The 24,311-nt window shown below is 46.6% G+C and overlaps 1 protein-coding gene across 1 annotated transcript in view; it reads left to right on the top strand.

Annotated features, from left to right (window-relative positions):
• Positions 1 to 24,311, top strand: part of LOC126215319 (aminopeptidase N-like) — a 287,758-nt gene that overhangs the window by 106,449 nt on the left and 156,998 nt on the right. Inside the window, exons 5-6 of the mRNA XM_049942000.1 lie at positions 668 to 883; positions 7,219 to 7,341. Coding sequence (XP_049797957.1) covers positions 668 to 883; positions 7,219 to 7,341 — 339 coding nt within the window. The remainder of the gene's footprint in view (positions 1 to 667; positions 884 to 7,218; positions 7,342 to 24,311) is intronic.

Here is a 24,311-nt window from a genome sequence, read left to right as displayed (position 1 = left end):
ACGAAGATTGGAAATTCTCACACTGAAAAATAGCAGCTTCCTGTAATTTTACACGGTCTACTGTACTATCGATGTTAAAAATCAGAAAAATCTTAAATGAAATACTTCTTGGTCCATTTAAATTGAGGATTGTGATTACTAATTTTCGTGGGACCAAATCGATGTTGCGAAATGGATCGAAATGAAATATTACCAGCGATGTAGTGTGTTATATGCAAAAGTATCTTCAAATATGGAATACACATAATTTAAGTACGAAATTATCTCAGGTTAGGCCATAATTTATACAGAATGAAACATTTCAACTGACATACAAAAGTTCGGATGAGGAAGGTTCATTACAAGACGCTTATAAGGAACGAAGTTGGAAGACAAAAATTGGATAAATATTGTGAATAAAATGCATAGTTCATACTACAAAAGATTTTGACTGCAATTCTTAAACAGAAAGGAAGGACGGAGGAAACACCAAGCCCTGACTGCTACCAAAAAATTCTTGGATTGGGCACTAAGAGGGGACGAGGATTTTGATGAGTAGTGTATATGTAGTATTTTGATGCTGTCATGGTTCAAAATATGAGTGGAATAGCTAGGTTTAATATTAACACTTCTCTGACAACTATCCAGCATCTGACCCATACCTGGTTCGTGGCTTACATGTCTACAGCACACACGAAAACCACACGGAGTACCAGTTCGGCGAGATGCCCAAGATGTCCACGTACCTCGTGTCCTGGGTGGTGTTCGAACCCACGACCTACTCGGTGATCTCGCTGTCGCCCGCCGCTGCTGGAACGAGCTTTGAGCCACTCGGCATCGCCTCCACCACAGACCTGCGAAGCGAGAGGACCCTGCCCTACAGGGTGGGTCGGGCTGCGCTAAGGTACGTATGTGTCAGTACTTTCGTTTCTTTGTGTCCAGAAGTTTTCAGTACTAAACTGGGCTACATCCAGTGCTTCCCTGCCACAGATCACCGAGCATTCTCTTACTAGGGGAGAATTGTTCTGAAGACGTTCCACATCTTGACACTCTCCACAGTCGCCTCTGTCGTGATATTCATCTTCAAGTCCCCACTCGATCACGTTTACCTTCACTGGTGCTACGCCATATTGGTGTTCTTGATGCTCTTCCAAATTTTCTATCACAGATTCTCGCCACTGGGAAACTTTAGTGGAGGGTAATCGTTTGGAGGCCCGGTAAGTTCTTTGTTCAAGAATCTCATGCGGATGTTCGAGTCTTTAAGGTCTCCAAATCAGGAGTGGCGTTCATCTAAAGCACATTTAAGCTTCTCTCTCTCTCTCTCTCTCTCTCTCTCTCTCTCTCTCTCTCTCTCTCTCCTCTCTCCCTCTCCTTCCCTCCCTCTTTCCCCATACTCCACCGTCCAACTTTCTCAGTATCTTGTTTCTCATTGCGACTTTATGAACGGTCTTCCTCTCATGAGCTTTGTGTATCAGTGACTGGCGCAGTATAATATCCACGTACACTACTGGCCATTAAAATTACTACGCCACGAAGTTGACGTGCTACGGACGCGAAATTTAACCGACATGAAGAAGATGCTGTGATATGCAAATGATTAGCTCTTCAGAGAATTCACACAAGGTTGGCACCGGAGGCGACACCTACAACGTGCTGACATGAGGAAAGTTTCCAACCGATTTCTCATACACAAACAGCAGTTTACCGGCGTTGCCTGGTGAAACGTTGTTGTGATGCCTCATGTAATGAGGAGAAATGCGTACCATCACGTTTCCGACTTTGATAAAGGTCGAATTGAAGCCTATCGCGATTGCGGTTTATCGTATCGCGAAATTGCTGCTCGCGTTGGTCGAGATCCGATGACTGTTAGCAGAATATGGAATCGGTGGGTTCAGGAGGGTAATACGGATCGCCGTGCTGCATCCCAACGGCCTCGTATCACTAGCAGTCGAGATGACAGGCATCTTATCCGCACGGCTGTAACGGATCGTGCAACCACGTCTCGATCCCTGAGTCAACAGGTGGGGACGTTTCCAAGACAACAACCACCTGCACGAACAGTTCGACGACGTTTGCAGCAGCACGGACTATCAGCTCGGAGACCGTGGCTGTGGTTCCCCGTGACGCTGCATCACAGACAGGAGCGCCTGCGATGCTATACTCAACGACGAACCTGGGTGCACGAATGGCAAAACGTCATTTTTTCGGATGAATCCAGGTTCTGTTTACAGCATCATGATGGTCGCATCCGTGTTTGGCAACATCGCGGTGAACGCACATTGGAAGCGTGTATTCATCGCCATACTAGCGTATCACCCGGCGTGATGGTATGGCGTGCCATCGGTTACACGTCCCGGTCACCTCTTGTTTGCATCGACGGCACTTTGAACAGTGAACGTTACATTTCAGATATTTTACGACCCGTGGTTCCACCCTTCATTCGATCCCTGCGAAACCCTACATTTCAGCAGGATAATGCACGACCGCATGTTGCAGGTCCTGTACGGGCCTTTTTGGATGCAGAAAATGTTCGGCTGCTGGCCAGGGTAGCACATTCTCCAGATCTCTCACCAATTGAAAAGGTCTGGTCAATGGTGGCCGAGCAACTGGCTCGTCACAATACGCCAGTCACTAGATGAACTGTGGTATCGTGTTGAAGCTGCATGGGCAGCTGTACCTGTACAAGCCATCCAAGCTCTGTTTGACTCAATGTTCAGGCGTATCAAGGCCGTTATTACGGCCAGAGGTGGTAGTTCTGGGTACTGATTTCTCAGGATCTATGCACCCAAATCGCGTGAAAATGTAATCACAGGTCAGTTCTAGTATAATATACTTGTCTAATGAGTACCCGTTTATCATCCGCATTTCTTTTTGGTGTAGCAATTTCAATGGCCAGTAGTGTACCAAATTTTATAAATTCAGCTTCAAATTTGGTTAATGTAACGAAATATTTTCTTAAAGACTTTCATCTCCTACAGCACAACCTTAGGGGTTGAATTTGTAGAAACACTGAAACAAATTTTTGTTTATTTCTAACCGATAAGTGAAGTGTCAGTTGCTATAGATGCAACCTTAAAAATCCTTTAGTAATTATTTAAAAAAAAATCACACCCTATTTTACCCCCCTTAGTGGATGAATTTCCAAAAATGCCGAAACACGTATTTTTTATTTTCTGACTGAGAAAGCAAATAACAGTTTTCCCAGGTCTAGCGTCAAAATTGCCTTATTAGCGACATATCTCAAACAGTACGTTGTGTCTCTCTATTTTGTCTGTATGATATGATATGATTTTGTCTAAGAGGCGATGACCTATGAATTGTTCCCTAGCTCCTGTGTATAAGTTCATTCGCCGTGCAGTTATATGGACTTCATTTCCTTGTTGCAGAATTCTTTTTCTCTACTCGTTTGGGACACAACTTGACATAATTACCGACACGCCCTTTCCTCTTCTGTGACATTATTGTGGAAGTCCACACTTTTAACACTAACTTCACAACAGAACGCGCAGTTGCGGTAATACGTAATACAAGGCGACATTGCCTCCCTTCTCGTAACTGCCTCGCTGACTGACAGCTCACGACAAACAGTCTGTGAGGTCTGCCTGGGCTCAACAACCACAACAAGACCAGCTCATCTCAGAGATATACCCATCTTATTCAAAGACTACTCGTTCTTACTCCGTGACTGCACGTTTTTCTACAGCGTTCTCAAGTTCAGGTTGAATACTGTTTCAGATTAATTATGCACTGAAGAGGCAAAGAAACTGGTTCACCTGCCTAAAATCGTGTAGGGCCCCCGCAAGCACGCAGAAATCCCGCAACCGACGAGGACTGGACACGACTAATGTCTGATGTACTGCTGGAGGAAACTGACATCATGAATCCTGCAGGGCTTCTGAACAGCATGTTGCAAAGCATCCCAGATATGCTCAATAATGTTCATATCTGGGAAGTCTGGTGGCTGACGGAAGTGTTTAAGCTCAAAAGAGTGTTCTCAGAGACACTCTGTAGCAGTTCTGGATGTGCAGTGTGTCGCATTGTCCTGCTGGAATAGCCCAAGTTCGTCGGAATGGACACGAATGGATGCAGGTGATCAGACAGGACGCTTACGTACGTGTCACCTGACAGTCATATCTAGACGTATCAGGGGTCCCATATCTATCCAACTCCACACGCCCCACACCGTTACAGACCCTTCACCAGCTTGAACAGTCCCCTGCTGACATGCAGGGTTCATGGATTCATTAGGTTGTCTCCATACCCGTACACGTTCATCTGCTCGATACAATTTGAAACGAGACTCGTCGGACAAGGCAACGTGTTTCCAGTCATCAACAGTCCAATGTCAGTGTTGACGGGTCCAGGCGAGGCATAAAGCTTTGTGTCGTGCAGTCATCAAGGGTACACCAGTGGGCCTTCAGCTCCAAAAGCCAATATCGATTAACTTTCGTTGAATGGTTCGCATGCTGACAGTGGTTGATGGCCCAGCATAGAAATCAGCAGCAATTTGCGGAAGGGTTACACTTGCGTCACGTTGAACGATTCTCTTCAGTCGTCGTTGGTCCCGTTCTTGCAGGGTCTTTCTCCGGCCGCAGCGATGTCGCAGTTTTGATGTTTTACCAGATTACTGATATTCACAGTATAGTCGTGAAATTCTCGTAAGGGAAAATCCCTACTTCATCGGTACCTCGGATATGCTGTGTCCCATCGCTCGTGCGCGACTATAGCACCACGTTCGTACGCAAATCTCGATAACCTGCCATTGTAGCAGCAGTTTGCAGCAGACACTATTTGTCGTATATAGCCGTTGCCGATCGCAGCCCGATATTCTGCCTGTTTGCATATCTCTGTATTTGAATATGCATGCCTATAGTAATTTCTTTGGCGCTTCAGTGCATTTCACAGAGAAAATAAAAGTAATTAAAGCAAGAATTACGTAGATAATTAGACCTTTAGGTCCAGACAATTACTTCTCATCATCGTGACGTAAAGTCCCGCTTTAATGATCATATTATAAAGATTTCACCAAGCTGCTTTGTCTAAATGAAACTCAGTTATCTCAAAACGAACACAGAGCTTCACTAGTGAAACCGAGTGGCGGAGAGGATCGTGGCTTTGGCAGCATAGCTACTTGGCGAATGTCGCACTGTTAATATTGCACACTTTTCCTAACCTTTGGCAAAAGGAATGAAATTTTCGCCTCCAAATTGTCAGACTTTTTTCTGCAGTCGACATTTTCGTACACACCGGTAAGTCACCTATGTTCCCTACTTATTTCCGACAAGAAATCTTCTCACTGCGGATTACCAAGAATTATACACTACCGGCCATTAAAATTGCTACACCAAGAAGGAAGGCAGATGATAAACGGATATTCATTAGACAAATATATTATACTAGAACCGACATGTGATTACATTTTCAAGCAATTTGGGCGCATAGATTCTGAGAAATCAGTACCCAGAACAACCACCTCTGGCCGTAAAAACGGCCTTGATACGCCTGAGCATTGAATCAAACAGAGCTTGGATGGCGTGTACAGGTACAGCTGCCCATGCAGCTTCAACACGATACCACAGTTCATCAAGAGTAATGACTGTCGTATTGTGACGAGCCAGTTGCTCGGCCACCATTAACCAGACCTTTTCAGTTGGTGAGAGATCTGGAGAATGTGCTGGCCAGGGCAGCAGCCGAACATTTTCTGTATCCAGAAAGGCCCGTACAGAACCTGCAGCATGCGGTCGTGCATTATCCTGCCGAAATGTAGGATTTCGCACGGATCGAATGAAGGGTAGAGCCACGGGTCGTAACACATCTGAAATGTTAAGTCCACTGTTCAAAGTGCTGTCAATGCGAAGAAGAGGTGACCAAGATATGTAGCCAATGGCACCCCATACCATCACTCCGGGTGATACGCCAGTATGGCAATGACGAATACACGCTTCCAATGTGCGTTCACCGCGATGTCGCCAAACACGGATGCGACCATCATGATGCTGTAAACAGAACCTGGATTCATCCGAAAAAATGACGTTTTGCCATTCTTGCACCCAGGTTCGTCGTTCAGTACACCATCGCGGGCGCTCCTGTCTGTGATGCAGCGTCAAGGGTAACCGCAGCCACGATCTTCGAGCTGATAGTCCGTGCTGCTGCAAACGTCGTCGAACTGTTCGTGCAAGTGGTTGCTGTCTTGCAAACATCCCCATCTGCTGACTCAGGGATCGAGACGTGGCTGCACGATCCGTTACAGCCGTGCGGATAAGATGCCTGTCATCTCGACTGCTAGTGATACGAGGCCGTTGGGATCCAGCACGGCGTTCTTTATTACCCTCCTGAACCCACTGATTCCATATTGTGCTAACAGTCATTGGATCTCGACCAACGCTACCAGCAATGTCGCGATACGATAAACCGCAATCGCGATAGGCTACAATCCGACCTTTATCAAAGTCGGAACCGTGATGGTACGCTTTTCTCCTCCTTACACGAGGCATCACAACAACGTTTCACCAGGTAACGCCGGTCAACTGCTGTTTGTGTATGAGAAATCGGTTGGAAACTTTCCTCATGTCAGCACGTTGTAGGTGTCGCCACCGGCGCCAACCTTGTGTGAATGCCCCTAAAAGCTAATCATTTGCATATCACAGCATCTTCTTCATGTCGGTTAAATTTCGCGTCTGTAGCACGTCATCTTCATGGTGTAGCAATTGTAATGGCCAGTAGTGTATTTCACGCAATTTTGCTTGTCTGTCAGCACTGACAAGTCTATGCAAAAACCTCTTCTCTCGGTCGTTCGGTGAAGGCTCTCTGCCACTGCATTATTCGTGGTGAAAAGTAATGCCTGAACTCGTGTGTTCTCGGCACATTCTTTATACTGTTGATCTCGGAATACTGAATTCTCTAACGCTTTCCGAAACGGACTGTCCCATGCGTCTAGCTCCAACTACTATTCCGAGTTCAAAGTCTTACCTGTCGTGTGGCCACGATCCACATTAATCACTTCAGTACAAATGTCAGCTCCGCCATTGCACTGCCATTTCATACCTTGTGTACGGGAAGCTACCGCCATCTGTATATTGCTATCCCATGACTCGTGACCTCAGTGTGTAACAAAATACCCTTTGTATATTTGTCTCCTATTGCTCAGTTTCGCTTCCAGTCTCTCTGCATTGTCATTAAAAGCTTTATATCTTCGAAAAATTGTCATAGTGTAACAGAATGTTGTCCATTTGTTCTCAGGGAGCTGAACAAGATTTTCGACGGTGACCTGAGCTACTACACGTTCATGAAGAATCTCCAGCTGGTGGCTCTGCCCGACTTCATCTCTGGGGCCATGGAGAACTGGGGAATGATCACTTTCAGGTAAGTCTGCGTCCGTCTACTTCCACATTCTCGCAAATTATTCAGGTGCATGGCAGAAGCAATACCTCCAGCAAAGACTTTCTAACGGTTGGCAGAAAACGCAAAGAGATTATGGTCATACATAAAGCACACCAGTGGCAAAACGCAATCAACACTGCGCCGGCCGGTGTGGCCGTGCGGTTCTAGGCGCTTCAGTCTGGAACCGCGTGACCGCTTCGGTCGCAGGTTCGAATCCTGCCTCGGGCATGGGTGTGTGTGATGTCCTTAGGTTAGTTAGCTTTAAGTAGTTCTAAGTTCTAGGGGACTGATGACCTCAGAAGTTAAGTCCCATAGTGCTCAGAGCCATTTGAACCATTTTTTGAGACTGCAGCCTTCTCCATTCCCTGCTGTAATGCTAACAGATAGCTATTGTCTTTTTGTAATCAGTGACAATACATTTGGCTCTATCTCCATTAATTTTGATGTGTGTGTGTGTGTGTGTGTGTGTGTGTGTGTGTGTGTGTGTGTGTGTGTGTGCGCGCGCGCGTATGTGAATGTGTGTCCGCAGATACTTACTACTAATTTAGACAAGTCCAAGTACAAGCTGGTAAGCAAGATGGAGTCAAAAATTTTACTAGCTGGTATCACTGACACGTGTTCAAAATAGTTCAAATGGCTCTGAGCACTATGGGACTTAACATCTGAGGTCATCAGTCTCCTAGACTTAGAACTGCTTAAACCTAACTAACCTAAGGACATCACACACACCCATGCCCGAGGCAGGATTCGAACCTGTGACCGTAGCGGTCGCACGGTTCCAGACTGTAGCGCCTAGAACCGCTCGTCCACCCCGACCGGCCACATCTTCAAATTCGGATGTTGTGCCTATTTGTTGAATTTTTCCCAGCCACCTGAACAGCAACTTTTCTATGACCAAACATTATGACCACTGCCCACCTCGACGTTGGATGCCTCCTGTGGCGTTGCGGGCACGTGACGCGGTAACAAAAGTGTGTAAGCGGAGCAGACACGTGCGTATGGGCTGAAAATGGGCAAATCCGTTGAGATAAGCGACTTCGACAAAGGGCAGATTATTATTGCGCAGAGCCCGTGAACGAGTATCTCGAAAACGGCGAAGCTGGACAAATGTTCACGTGCTACTGTTGTGAGCGTTAACGGAAAGAGGTAGAAGGACCCAGAAACTACCAATAGGGGCTAACTGGTTGGACGTCGACGACTCTTCACAGAACGTTGGGTTCGCAGGCCTGTCTGCTCGGTAAAGTAAGAGGGCAGTTCAATAAGTAATGCAACACATTTTTTTTCTCGGCCAATTTTGATTGAAAAAACCGGAAATTTCTTGTGGAATATTTTCAAACATTCCCGTATAGTTTCATTGACTTCCGACAGGTGGCAGCGCTGTACGGAGCTGTTAAAATGGCGTCTGTAACGGATGTGCGTTGCAAACAACAGGCAGTGATCGAGTTTCTTTTGGCGGAAAACCAGGGCATCTCAGATATTCATAGGCGCTTGCAGAATGTCTACGGTGATCTGGCAGTGGACAAAAGAACGGTGAGTCGTTGGGCAAAGCGTGTGTCATCATCGCCGCAAGGTCAAGCAAGACTGTCTGATCTCCCGCGTGCGGGCCGGCCGTGCACAGCTGTGACTCCTGCAATGGCGGAGCGTGCGAACACACTCGTTCGAGATGATCGACGGATCACCATCAAACAACTCAGTGCTCAACTTGACATCTCTGTTGGTAGTGCTGTCACAATTGTTCACCAGTTGGGATATTCAAAGGTTTGTTCCCGCTGGGTCCCTCGTTGTCCAACCGAACACCATAAAGAGCAAAGGAGAACCATCTGTGCGGAATTGCTTGCTCGTCATGTGGCTGAGGGTGACAATTTCTTGTCAAAGATTGTTACAGGCGATGAAACATGGGTTCATCACTTCGAACCTGAAACAAAACGGCAATCAAGGGAGTGGCGCCACACGCACTCCCCTACCAAGGAAAAGTTTAAAGCCATACCCTCAGCCGGTAAAGTCATGGTTACAGTCTTCTGGGATGCTGAAGGGGTTATTCTGTTCGATGTCCTTCCCCACGGTCAAACGATCAACTCTGAAGTGTATTGTGCTACTCTTCAGAAATTGAAGAAACGACTTCAGCGTGTTCGTAGGCACAAAAATCAAAACGAACTTCTCCTTCTTCATGACAACGCAAGACCTCACACAAGTCTTCGCACCCAAGAGGAGCTCACAAAACTTCAGTGGACTGTTGTTCCTCATGCACCCTACAGCCCCGATCTCGCACCGTCGGATTTCCATATGTTTGGCCCAATGAAGGACGCAATCCGTGGGAGGCACTATGCGGATGATGAAGTTATTGATGCAGTACGACGTCGGCTCCGACATCGACCAGTGGAATGGTACTGTGCAGGCATACAGGCCCTCATTTCAAGGTGGCGTAAGGCCGTAGCATTGAATGGAGATTACGTTGAAAAATAGTGTTGTGCAGCTAAAAGATTGGGGAATAACCTGGTGTATTTCAATGCTGAATAAAACAACCCCTGTTTCAGAAAAAAAAATGTGTTGCATTACTTATTGAACTGCCCTCGTAGGACAGAGGGGGATGTGTGACGTCTCTGCCGGAAGAGGACAATGCTGGTGCAGAGACAAGTGTTTGGGAGCCCACCGTTCATCGTACACTGTTGAACGTGAAGCTCCGCCACATGTTCACATGCTGATCCAACGACATCGTCAGTTACAGTTGCAGTGGCTACGGGACCGTCGGGATTCGACCGTCGATCAATGCAAACGTGTCGACTCTTCGGGTTAATCACATTTTTGCTACACTCGCTCGATGGTCGTCTACACAACGGCGGTAAGAAACGCGCGGGCAGTATTATGCTATAGGGGACATTCTCCTCCGGTTGCGTAGGACCTGAGGTAGTAATCGAAGGCACGCTGACAGCTGCGAACCACCTGCATCCCTTCGTGCCTGATGTCTTCCCCGAGGGCGAAGTCATCTTACAGCAACATAACTGTCCGTGTCTCGGAGCCAGAACGGCGCTGCAGTGGTTTGACGAGCATTATAGTGAACTCACGTCGCTGTCTCGGCGATCAAATCTGCCTGATGTGAATCCTATGGAACCCATCTGGGTCGCTATCGAGCGCCATCACAGCATGTGCAAATCAGCGGCCCGTTATTTGCGCGAATTACATGACTTGTGCGTAGACATCTAATGCCACACACCTCCACAAACCTACCAACAAACTGTCGGATCCCTGATACGCAGAATCAGTGGTGTACTTCGTTCCAAAGACGGACAAAGAAGCTGTTAAGCAGGTGGTCATACTCTATTGGCTCATCAGTGTAGCCGGCCGCGGTGGTCTCGCGGTTCTAGGCGCGCATTCCTGAACCGCGCGACTGCTACGGTCGCAGGTTCGAATCCTGCCTCGGGCATGGGTGTGTGTGATGTCCTTAGGTTAGTTAGGTTTAAGTAGTTCTAAGTTCTAGGGGACTTATGACCTAAGATGTTGAGTCCCATAGTGCTCAGAGCCATTTGAACCATTTTTCATCAGTGTATGTAATATTGAGAGGCACCCACATGCCTTGCTCATACTGTGGCATCAAGCAGTCAGGCCTGCAAGATCAGTCGTCTGCCAAGCGAGTGGATTCATTCTTATCTGTCGAGTAACATGAACTCTAGTACTCACAATTAAGTTACAAATTATCCTCCTGTATGAATAATACGCAACGGAAACGCTCATCTGACTATCAGTAATTTACAGAACTCTGACTGTACACTACGCACTGGCAATACCACATTTTCTTTCTTTTTTATTTAACGGCTTTTGTCAACACGTGGCCACCGCACTGAATATGAATGGCGCACACATTATAACTTCGGGACATCATGACAACATGCAATTCGAAGGAAAAGTCCACCAATCTTTTTATTTTCACTATCTTATTTATTCCGATAAATTCTCTAACCTAAACACACAAATTCTATAACCTACAACAATAACACATGAGAAATTCCGCCCAGTGGGCATGGCTTTACATTGGTGAGTCTCTATATTATGGTCTCGTAATTATTTAACGCTACAGTGCACTTTCTGGATAGGATGGTGGATCTTTTATTATTTCTCACACTTCGACTCTCTCAATCATCATCACGAAACTTTCCTCCAGGCCGAGCAGTACAGAAGGAACAAGTATAACCCACTAATCTTTTGAAACTACCTTGCTACTCTCCCATGCAAACCACACATACCCAAATTACATGACATACACCACACAACAACATGGAATACAATACAATAAATAGTCACAACATTATCACTTTCAGCTTTCCCACTTCAATTAGTATTTATCCCAGTTTCACACGACACTGCCCCACTTTGTAATTCTACTTTCCTACTATGAACTCTGGAGATATTTGCACGTCTTCCTGTGCAATGCAAGCCAAGTGGCGTTGCTGGATAGACGGCCGACTCACCTTGCTTCTCTCTCAGAGTTTGAATCTAGCGACACACGGAATCATATCACGCAAAGTAATATTAAGAACATATTTCATCACACACGCGAGTCCTCAACTGATACCATGGACGAGTACTTCTCTTTATCTTTTGTCTCATACACAGATTGAGACTCACACAGTACTCACCACGTGGAAGTACTCGTCTCTAATTTCAAGTCCTGCACACGCCATTTCTTAAATATTTCAACTTATGGTACACACGCTATTTCTTAAATATTTCAACTTATTGTACACACGCTAGTAATTCAGCTTAACTTAAGCACACTGAAGTATTTCGACTTATTGCTACATGTGGCTTCATTGTGACCGTTCGTCACTTCCGAAGATTACTACAATCCCATTAATATTACCTGCCTGGCATTTAATTCTCCCCACAAAAGTTCCTGAAATAGAGAAATTATTATTTCAAACTACTCTTAAATATTCCACATGCATACCATGTCTCCACTCTTTTGTCATTATGGAGCACAACTAAAACTGGTCTTAACAGCACAAGATCCAGCGGCAGAGTGCTGAAACATGGCCGTTCTCCAGGTCCTCTCACACCTCTGTCGAAGTGCGGGAGCACCTTGCTACCGTATTGGTCAGCCACATTTCAGGCGCTCAAAGCTCAGGTAAATTTCATCTCTTTGGTCCCACCAAAGGTGGCCGAAGGATCGTCTCAAAGATGATCATATATTCACATTCACCATCTGCGGTTAGCAGACGACCATACATTCATTCATTTCACAGATCTCACCAAACTGGATGTAGGGATTTATTTTGTGGGAGTGCACATGTGATCAACCAAATAAATAAATTGTCATTCTTTCCCACACTGGTATCCGGCTTCGCTGTATTAATTGAAATTGAGTTATTTTACAAAAAAATTGTGTTGTTCTGACAAAAATAATGAAGTATGTTGTACCTATTTGTCGGGCGGTACTGTACCCTTTCAATTTACTGAAGATATTAAGAATCGTATAAGCGACGTCGGAACTGAATAGGAGTAATTTGATTCGAAATAAAATTTCTTTGTTGAACTTGTGCTATACCTGTATGCCTGGATCAATCAAACAGTATCCTATATTCATTTGAGTGAAACTCTGGTATGACCTTTGCGTTACTGAAGCCATATATCGAAAAGCAGAGTTTATTAATACACTCCTGGAAATGGAAAAAAGAACACATTGACACCGGTGTGTCAGACCCACCATACTTGCTCCGGACACTGCGAGAGGGCTGTACAAGCAATGATCACACGCACGGCACAGCGGACACACCAGGAACCGCGGTGTTGGCCGTCGAATGGCGCTAGCTGCGCAGCATTTGTGCACCGCCGCCGTCAGTGTCAGCCAGTTTGCCGTGGCATACGGAGCTCCATCGCAGTCTTTAACACTGGTAGCATGCCGCGACAGCGTGGACGTGAACCGTATGTGCAGTTGACGGACTTTGAGCGAGGGCGTATAGTGGGCATGCGGGAGGCCGGGTGGACGTACCGCCGAATTGCTCAACACGTGGGGCGTGAGGTCTCCACAGTACATCGATGGTGTCGCCAGTGGTCGGCGGAAGGTGCACGTGCCCGTCGACCTGGGACCGGACCGCAGCGACGCACGGATGCACGCCAAGACCGTAGGATCCTACGCAGTGCCATAGGCGACCGCACCGCCACTTCCCAGCAAATTAGGGACACTGTTGCTCCTGGGGTATCGGCGAGAACCATTCGCAACCGTCTCCATGAAGCTGGGCTACGGTCCCGCACACCGTTAGGCCGTCTTCCGCTCACGCCGCAACATCGTGCAGCCCGCCTCCAGTGGTGTCGCGACAGGCGTGAATGGAGGGACGAATGGAGACGTGTCGTCTTCAGCGATGAGAGTCGCTTCTGCCTTGGTGCCAATGATGGTCGTATGCGTGTTTGGCGCCGTGCAGGTGAGCGCCACAATCAGGACTGCATACGACCAAGGCACACAGGGCCAACACCCGGCATCATGGTGTGGGGAGCGATCTCCTACACTGGCCGTACACCACTGGTGATCGTCGAGGGGATACTGAATAGTGCACGGTACATCCAAACCGTCATCGAACCCATCGTTCTACCATTCCTAGACCGGCAAGGGAACTTGCTGTTCCAACAGGACAATGCACGTCCGCATGTATCCCGTGCCACCCAACGTGCTCTAGAAGGTGTAAGTCAACTACCCTGGCCAGCAAGATCTCCGGATCTGTCCCCCATTGAGCATGTTTGGGACTGGATGAAGCGTCGTCTCACGCGGTCTGCACGTCCGGCACGAACTCTGGTCCAACTGAGGCGCCAGTTGGAAATGGCATGGCAAGCCGTTCCACAGGACTACATCCAGCATCTCTACGATCGTCTCCATGGGAGAATAGCAGCCTGCATTGCTGCGAAAGGTGGATATACACTGTACTAGTGCCGACATTGTGCATGCTCTGTTGCCTGTGTCTATGTGCCTGTGGTTCTGTCAGTGTGATCATGTGATGTATCTGACCCCAGGAATGTGTCAATAAAGTTTCCCCTTCCTGGGACAATGAATTCACGGTGTTCTTATTTCAATTTCCAGGAGTGTACTTATGTACCGACGTTTCCGCCACAACCATCGCGTTCGTCCATAGCGGTCAACAGTTGCGTAAAAGAGAGACGTGTTTAGCAATGAAGTCGGTCGCCACCGTCCGGGCGAACTCAAGGCGCACACTATAGGGCGCGCTGAGCTGCAGCTGTTTACGTGAGCTCTGCGGACGTCACGTGGAGGTTAACGAGGCTTGCAGCAACTGCTCGCTGCGTGTCAAAAGCTGCCAATGAATTCTTGCCATCAGAGCGTGACTCAGTCCTACACTGGAGGGGTCACTTTAGGCTTATGAAGTGAGCAATTCTTTATGGTTTTCAAATATTCTTTCTCATTTTTGTCACAGTTGTCTGTAAAACATCGTGTAGTATACTTAACGTTAAAATATTCTAGACGCCACAAGCAAAAGAAGCTACACTATGCAACTGCAAATGATCCAGCACACAGAATGCGACGCTCATTTAAGGAAAGTGATCTGTCGTTCCTTGCTTGAATTAGCATACTGCCACTGGCTTTCCATTCCATACTGACAAGGGGAGGCCGCCAATTGTGAAATTCAGATTCGATTCATACTGCGCATAATAAAAGCTCATGGCCAGAGGTTCAAATGGCTCTAAGCACTATGGGACTCAACATCTTAGGTCATAAGTCCCCTAGAACTTAGAACTACTTAAACCTAACTAACCTAAGGACAGCACACAACACCCAGCCATCACGAGGCAGAGAAAATCCCTGACCCCGCCGGGAATCGAACCCGGGAACCCGGGCGTGGGAAGCGAGAACGCTACCGCACGACCACGAGATGCGGGCATGGCCAGAGGTGTAATGTGCCAAAGCACCAGGGTGCACTTCTCAGCCGTTGTCGAGAAAATCGACAGTTAAAAGAAACCGTTGCGGTGAAATACTCTCTACGATTAATAATTTCCTACAACGTCATGGCGCAGCGGTAAGCGCTCGCGTTCGCAATCCGAAGGTCGCCGGATCGAATCTCGCACCATGCAACTTTTTTCTTTAGTATTTGTTTTTTGTAATTTAAATGTGTATACATGTATACACACACACACATATATATATATATATATATATATATATATATATATATATATATATATATATATCCCGGCAATCTCTTGCAACAATTATGCATATAATAAGTTGTTGAAAGTCGTTTGTCGTGGAAAAACTGACGACTTCGAACATCATTATGTTTTCTGCAAACAAAGTTATATTTCACAAACGTTATTAATTGTCTTCATAATGTTAACTACGTATAGTTAACGGAAGACGTAGAAACGATATTCCGAAACGAATACGTATAGCGTAAGTCAAACGTTCGAATTAGAATAGAGACCCCACGAACACAAATTCGCTGTGGCAGGTATGAAATATAAACTCCGTTACTCGCTCGTTACACTTGAAGGACAGATGTTGAATGGGCCGAAACGAGCAGCCGCATAACAGCGTAGTTGCCTGCTAACTTCGAAAGAAGGTAGATGCGGTCCCTAGCGCAACTTATAACATCGTCGAAAATCAGTGCGGACGTGAGAGCTTTGCTACACCCTGTTAAAAAAAACGGAAAAATGGAGGCGGTACAATTGGAGAGCGAACTAATAATAAAAAAAATTGCATGGTGCGAGATTCGATCCGGCGACCTTCGGATTGCGAACCCGAGCGCTTACCGCTGCGCCACGACGCTGTAGAAAACTATTAATCGTAGAGAGTATTTCACCGCAACGATTTCTTTTAACTGTCGATTTTCTCGACAACGGCTGAGAAGTGCATCTTGGTGCTTTGCCACATTACACCTCTGGCCATGAGCTTTTATTATGCGCAGTATGAATCGAATCTGAATTTCACAATTGGCGGCCTCCCCTTGTGAGCTGATGACAGACCTGGACGTCTCAGCCAGCGAAGTCGCGCAGCGGTTAACGCACTGGAGTCGCATTCGGAAAGAGTGAATTCAATCTCCCATTCGGCCATTCACAGGTTTTCTGTAATTTCCTTAAGCCTAACGCCAGCATGGTTTCTTTCAATGGGACACTACCGATGCCATTCTCTATCATTGGTCTTTACGAGCTCGTGCTAGGTCCCTTGCTGTCTTGTCGTCAATGGGTCTATTCAGCCCCAGTGTTCCTTCCTTCAGCCTAGTGGTAAAATCATAGTGAAGTTGGTTTTCGAAACTTGTTGAATAAGATGTGCGGTGTGTGTGTATAAGCTTCTTGAAGCATCTCTGTTTAAGAGCTCGGTCTTTCACCTTTACTGTTGGTGCTTTTGCGGAGGGAGACAGGGATATTGCATCACTAAGACAAAATCATGCATTTGTAAAGGTGCCAACAGCCTCTCGGCTTCGCTCAGTTCTTGCACCTATTGTCTTTGGTGCTCGACTCTCCTCAGTTCTCGAGCTATTTAGCATTCGTTGATAGTAATCTCTCCCGCAGCTAACGGTTCTTGATGATTAACTTACATTTCGTCATTATGCTTTTGCACCGTTCTCGCCATAGTCTTACTACAAATGCTACTTGCCACCGCACAAAAGTTTGCAGCCTTTAGAGAACTTAGGAGAACCCCTTTTCGCGAGTAGTGCGAGGCACGAGGCGCTTAGAACAGAATGTCAAATCAAACACTTTCAGCTGTCTAATTTCCAAACCATTATTTTATTGGGCTACCAGTTTCGGCGATATATTACGCCATCTTCAGGCCCCCTGATTGACTAGTAGGAAGATTCCAACGTCAGTTTCAGTCAAAATAGGTGCCAGCATTCGATGACTGGTATCTGTAGATTTCTGCACGATACCACGATCACTTCAAACATCGTCGGCAGATGGAATCTTCATATACGTCGGTCAGGGGGCCTGAAAATGGCGTAATATATCGCCGAAACTGGTAGCCCAATGAAATAAAGGTTTAGAACTTAGACGGTTGAAAGGAGTTTCATTTGACATTCTGTACTGAGCAGCTGAGTCTCGCAACCATCTCTGAAAAGATGGACTTACAGAGATGAGTCGTTTATGTTGGTGTAGTTTGCAGGAAGCGCTGGGCGCAATGGAGAGAGAGAGAGAGAGAGGAGGAGGAGGAGGAGATTAGTGTTTAACGTCCCGTCGACAACGAGGTCATTAGAGACGGAGCGCAAGCTCGGGTGAGGGAAGGATGGGGAAGGAAATCGGCCGTGCCCTTTCAAAGGAACCATCCCGGCATTTGCCTGAAACGATTTAGGGAAATCACGGAAAACCTAAATCAGGATGGCCGGAGACGGGATTGAACCGTCGTCCTCCCGAATGCGAGTCCAGTGTGCTAACCACTGCGCCACCTCGCTCGGTAGAGAGAGAGAGAGAGAGAGAGAGAGAGAGAGAGAGAGAGAGAGAGTGTGTACAGAACGGTAATCCGAGGGTCGTGGGATCGAGCCCCTACGAGGAACCTTTTTTTCTTTAATTTTCAAGTTTTACGTAACTTACACTGCAAATAAACCGAGATGCTGATGTATTGAAACACTATGTGCAGGAGAAAAAATGCTTATGTTAATTGAATCTCGGGGAGGAGAAAAAAATCCACAATTATACAACGAATTTTTTCAAGACGAAGGAGAACTGCTACTGTGCAGTTCCCCCACCCCCTCCCTCTAACGCACTCCGCCTAATGCAACCCCACGATGTCCAATCTTACCGTAAGTTAAAAAATTTAATAAAAAATCTTCGAACTGCTCGTATCTCGTCGAGAGAGAAAAGTAAATCGCATCCCGAGAAGACTGCATCCAAATACAGTCCGCTGAATATCACGAGCTATCCTCGCCAATATTTGGCGAAACGATGCGCTCTTCGTGGTTTGCTGCCAAACTAAGCGATGAGAGAGAAGCTTTCATGGATGTAAACCAAATTCGTTTTTGTATCAAAACTGTAATTGTAAAAATGCGGCGTTTATATCGATTGCACAGAAATGTTTTTACGATAAATATCATACCAGCGTGTGTATAATCTGTTTGCAAACTCAGGTTTGTCTTTTCTTCTATAAAAATATTAGCAAATGGAAGATATTGACAACTATTTCGATTTATTTGCCGCGTAAGTGGCGTAAAAAGTGGAAATAAAAAAAAGATTCCTGCAAACGGAGCTCGAACCCACGACCCTAGGATTATCGTTTGCTATTGTTTTCGCTGCGCCAACCACTGTCTGTGAACTACGCAAATGTTAATGGCCCATGTTCATCCGATCAGTTCCAGAAATGGTATTTGTTTTCTAAACGCTTACCCATCTGATGCTCCCAAGTCTGTCACATTCATTTCTGGTCAAGCCCTGCGCATACCATAAATTAAATATGAACGAAATCCATGATGAAGAGTAGGCGCGGTCCGTCTGCTAGTGCGGCGACTGCTTAAGTAATACAATCTTCATGTTTCTGTTGATAGGGGTGAATGTCGAAATGAGAGGAAAGACACAAAGGGATGATATGTAGCCTACTCCATTTGGAATACTCGTATACTAGCGAACTGCTAGGCTTAAGTATCCCCACTCGAAGGGTAGATCGCTGTGAACGGTTTCACAAGCCTTCCGTTTATATTTTCCGGGGGAGAACTGAGAATCAAATTAAATCACTGGTGCATGATAAAGTTAGGAGGAACTCAATGCTGCGCTTCCTGTCCCCTTTTGGGCAAATAATGGCAATGAAAATTTCTTTCACTGGAAGAATGGAATCGGCTACATCCTTAGAAGCCACAGCACGTAACGGGCAAGGGTGTTATGCTTTAAATCTGTATGGAGAACATGAGCTAACGTAATCAAAAGAGTTACCAAATATTTGCTGCCTGAAGTTTAGTATATAGACTGTAGTGGACTGTTAAGGCAGCCAGTCCACAGTGAAGTAGCCGAAAGGGCACGCGTCAACTCACGCCGTGTGGCGTTAAGTCTGGAACAGGATTCGTAATGAATGTGATAAAGAAAAGAACGTAGCTACTAGAACACTTAACTTTTATATTGTCCTTTGGTATACAGCATTCTGGATGATACAAGTGAGACTCTATCTTGAGGTACATGCAACGTTACAAATGGTTAATGGCGCCTTGCTAGGTCGTAGTCATTAACTTAGCTGAAGGCTATTCTAACTGTCTCTCGGCAAATGAGAGAAAGGCTTCGTCAGTGTAGTCGCTAGCAACGTCGTCGTACAACTGGGGCGAGTGCTAGTCAGTCTCTCGAGACCTGCCTTGTGGTGGCGCTCGGTCTGCGATCCTGACAGTGGCGACACGCGGGTCCGACATGTACTAAATGGACCGCGGCCGATTTAAGCTACCACCTAGCAAGTGTGGTGTTCAAATGGTTCAAATGGCTCTGAGCACGATGGGACTCAACTGCTGAGGTCATAAGTCCCCTAGAACTTAGAACTACTTAAACCTAACTAACCTAAGGACAACACACACATCCATGCCCGAGGCAGGATTCGAACCTGCGACCGTAGCGGTCGCGCGGTTCCAGACTGTAGCGCCAGAACCGCTCGGCCACCAGCGGCCGGCAAGTGTGGTGTCTGGCGGTGACACCACATAGACCAAATAAAAGTGCCGTTCAACAGAACAACCAAAATACTGAAGTAATGTTATGGAAAGATACATCAATATGTAACACGAAATACTAAATTACAGCACAGTAACTTCAAAAATGAAAATTGAAAATAAGGTTCCTTTTATTTACAAGTTTTAAAGTAGCTAATCGTGGCTTGACAAACTACACGTATTACTTTTAAGGCTGTGGTAGTTCCGATGAGTCTAATACACAATTACATTGTGGTTTCTGAGGCACTTTAATGCTTTAACCAACTGATTGTCGGTGTTTTTGATTAGTGCAACTTTTCCACTTTAATGAAAACCAAGATGATGAAATAAGTAGCAGATTTCTATCTTTACTGCAGTATAAAAGGCCTTTCTTCATTAGAAAAGAACTTAGCTATACTTTAATGTGCTGTTAAAATAACAAAAACATTCAAATTTGCTACACAAATCCTTGTGAAGTAGTAACAGATAGAAGCCGTAAACATACAGGATATGTGCATATTCCTCACTAGTGTAGATGTGTGGCATTTTAACCGTTTTTAACGCTGCTTCTCTCTGATACACACCCAATTCCTCGCATTGCTTCACTCACAACACACTATGGACAACTGCGTGTTGAATGGGCAAGTTTAATGGCAGGAACACATCCACAGGAAAGAGATTGAAAGCAACGAGGCAGGTTAGACTATAATAAAATATGTTCTGCCTCAGAAACCATTCGGAATAGGGCATATGTCCATGTAAAGTTTCTTGCTTCAAACGAGCGTTCCTGTCATATCCCTTGAAGTGAAATGAAAGATGGATATTGTCGTAGAACTGCTCAAAACAACTTTAATACTGACGGTCGTCTTTTTGTGGTTTCTTGATGCAATGGACCTGCTATGCAGTGCCACTCTTTCTGACCACATGACTTCGTTTCCGTCTGCAGAGGGTCGAGGGCTGTAAGAAAGCATACAACTACTCCAACTCGCTTCGAAATGACGTAACCACTCTGAACAACTCCTCTATGTTTTACTTGTTTCATAAGCACACATACGAGGTGCGGCTAGAAAAAAACCGGACTGATGCTGGAAAAAACATTTATTTACAATTACTTACAATTTCATGTTATCTCCTTCAATGTACTCTCCTCCTCGGTCTCTACACCGCTCCATACGAATTTTCCACTGTTCATAGCAATGCTGCAGATCATTTTCGGTAAGTCCATACATTACTTCCGTCGCTTTTTCTTTTACTGCTTCAACAGTCTCAAATCTAGTTCCTTTCAAAGCTGACTTGACTTTAGGGAAAAGAAAAAAGTCACAGGGGGCCAAATCAGGTGAGTAGGGTGGATGATCTAAGATGGGAATGTTGTGTTTTGCCAAAAACGTCTTCACTGACAACGCACTGTGAGCTGGGGCATTGTCTTGGTGAAGGATCCATGACTTTTTTCTCCACAAATCGTTCCGTTTTCTCCGTACTCGCTCACGTAGGGTAGCCAGGACGCTAATGTAGTAATGCTGATTCACTGTTTGTCCCTCTGGTACCCAATCAATGTGCACAATCCCTTTGATATAAAAAAAAACAATCATCATTGCCTTGAATTTCGATTTTGACATTCGTGCTTTTTTTTGTCGTGGAGAACCAGGAGTTTTCCAATGCATCGATTGGCGTTTAGTTTCGGGATCGTAAGTAAAAAACCACGATTCATCGCAAGTAATAACATTTTGTAAGAAGGTGGGATCACTTTCAATGTTTTCCAGGATGTCAGAACAAATCATTCTTCGACGTTCCTTCTGTTCAATTGTGAGACACTTTGGAACCATTTTTGAACACACTTTGTTCATGTTGGAACTTTCATGAAGAATCTGCCTAACACTTTCCTTGTCAACTCCTGTTAACTCAGACACTGCTCTGATTGTTAAACGGCGATCTTGTCGAACAAGTTTACCGATTTTTTCAATGTTTGCATCAGTTTTTGCTGACAATGGTCTGCCAGTGCGAGTGTCATCACTGGTGTCTTCGCGGCCATCTTTAAACCGTTTAAACCACTCAAACACTTTTGTTCGCGATAAACAATCATCACCGTACACTTGTTGTAACATTACAAACGTTTCACTTGCAGATTTTCCTACTTTGAAACAAAATTTGATGTTAACACGCTGTTCTTTCTGTACACTCAACATTTTCCGACGCACAGACAAAACGTCAACTACTTAAAACAGACGCCACGGGCAGACTGAGTGCAGGAGGCAGATGAAACTCGAGCAGTAGGCGGAGCGAGAGTCACGTGACAGGCCACGCGACTTTCAGCCTTATTGCATTCGTTTTATTGTTTCACCAGTACTAGTCCGGTTTTTTTCTAGCCACACCTCGTAGCGCGGGTACACGGATCGCTATGCTACTGCTCTCATGTAGCTAGACTTGTAACAGAACAGTCAGTCTTCTGTTTCTGGACGTGGCTGTTGTCGCCAGGACTCCTTTTCTCCTTGACTTCAAAGGCACCGCCATCGCACGACTTCAAAGTGTAAGCGTCGCTCCATATTAAGTGGAGACGTGCAATCGCTGCCGCGCTTTGCCGATGTTTCGAGTTCACTCCTCTTTCCGCGAACACCGCATATTCCCAAGAATCTCCTCCTCCTCCCCTTCGTCCTTCTCTTTCGTCCGAACAGGCCCAGCAGCACCGACCGCTGTGTCATCCTCAGCCGATAGACGCCACTGGATGGAGATGTGGAGGGATATGTGGTCTCACACCGCTCTTCTGGCCGTTGTCAGTTGGCAGTTTTCCTCGCTGGAGCCGCTAATTTTTCGTCAAGTACCTCGTCAATTGGCCTCACAAGGGCTGAGCGCAGCCCGCTTGCAGATACACTCCTGGAAATTGAAATAAGAACACCGTGAATTCATTGTCCCAGGAAGGGGAAACTTTATTGACACATTCCTGGGGTCAGATACATCACATGATCACACTGACAGAACCACAGGCACATAGACACAGGCAACAGAGCATGCACAATGTCGCCACTAGTACAGTGTATATCCACCTTTCGCAGCAATGCAGGCTGCTATTCTCCCATGGAGACGATCGTAGAGATGCTGGATGTAGTCCTGTGGAACGGCTTGCCATGCCATTTCCACCTGGCGCCTCAGTTGGACCAGCGTTCGTGCTGGACGTGCAGACCGCGTGAGACGACGCTTCATCCAGTCCTAAACATGCTCAATGGGGGACAGATCCGGAGATCTTGCTGGCCAGGGTAGTTGACTTACACCTTCTAGAGCACGTTGGGTGGCACGGGATACATGCCGACGTGCATTGTCCTGTTGGAACAGCAAGTTCCCTTGCCGGTCTAGGAATGGTAGAACGATGGGTTCGATGACGGTTTGGATGTACCGTGCACTATTCAGTGTCCCCTCGACGATCACCAGTGGTGTACGGCCAGTGTAGGAGATGGCTCCCCACACCATGATGCCGGGTGTTGGCCCTGTGTGCCTCGGTCGTATGCAGTCCTGATTGTGGCGCTCACCTGCACGGCGCCAAACACGCATACGACCATCATTGGCACCGAGGCAGAAGCGACTCTCATCGCTGAAGACGACACGTCTCCATTCGTCCCTCCATTCACGCCTGTCGCGACACCACTGGAGGCGGGCTGCACGATGTTGGGGCGTGAGCGGAAGACGGCCTAACGGTGTGCGGGACCGTAGCCCAGCTTCATGGAGACGGTTGCGAATGGTCCTCGCCGATACCCCAGGAGCAACAGTGTCCCTAATTTGCTGGGAAGTGGCGGTGCGGTCCCCTACGGCACTGCGTAGGATCCTACGGTCTTGGCGTGCATCCGTGCGTCGCTGCGGTCCGGTCCCAGTTCCCAGGTCGACGTGCACCTTCCGCCGACCACTGGCGACAACATCGATGTACTGTGGAGACCTCACGCCCCACGTGTTGAGCAATTCGGCAGTACGTCCACCCGGCCTCCCGCATGCCCACTATACGCCCTCGCTCAAAGTCCGTCAACTGCACATACAGTTCACGTCCACGCTGTCGCGGCATGCTACCAGTGTTAAAGACTGCGATGGAGCTCCGTATGCCACGGCAAACTGGCTGACACTGACGGCGGCGGTGCACAAATGCTGCGCAGCTAGCGCCATTCGACGGCCAACACCGCGGTTCCTGGTGTGTCCGCTGTGCCGTGCGTGTGATCATTGCTTGTACAGCCCTCTCGCAGTGTCCGGAGCAAGTATGGTGGGTCTGACACACCGGTGTCAATGTGTTCTTTTTTCCATTTCCAGGAGTGTAGCTCTCGTCAGACAGGATAGTCGCCCATCCAAGTGCTAGCCCAGCCTGACAGCACTCGGTGTTGCCATTGCGGCAAGGCCGTTGAC

This window comes from Schistocerca nitens, chromosome 12, assembly GCF_023898315.1.
Source record: "Schistocerca nitens isolate TAMUIC-IGC-003100 chromosome 12, iqSchNite1.1, whole genome shotgun sequence".
In the NCBI taxonomy this organism is placed as follows: domain Eukaryota; kingdom Metazoa; phylum Arthropoda; class Insecta; order Orthoptera; family Acrididae; genus Schistocerca; species Schistocerca nitens.
The sequence above is the reverse complement of the archived record's forward strand: the minus strand, read 5'-3'. Positions and strand labels throughout refer to the sequence as shown.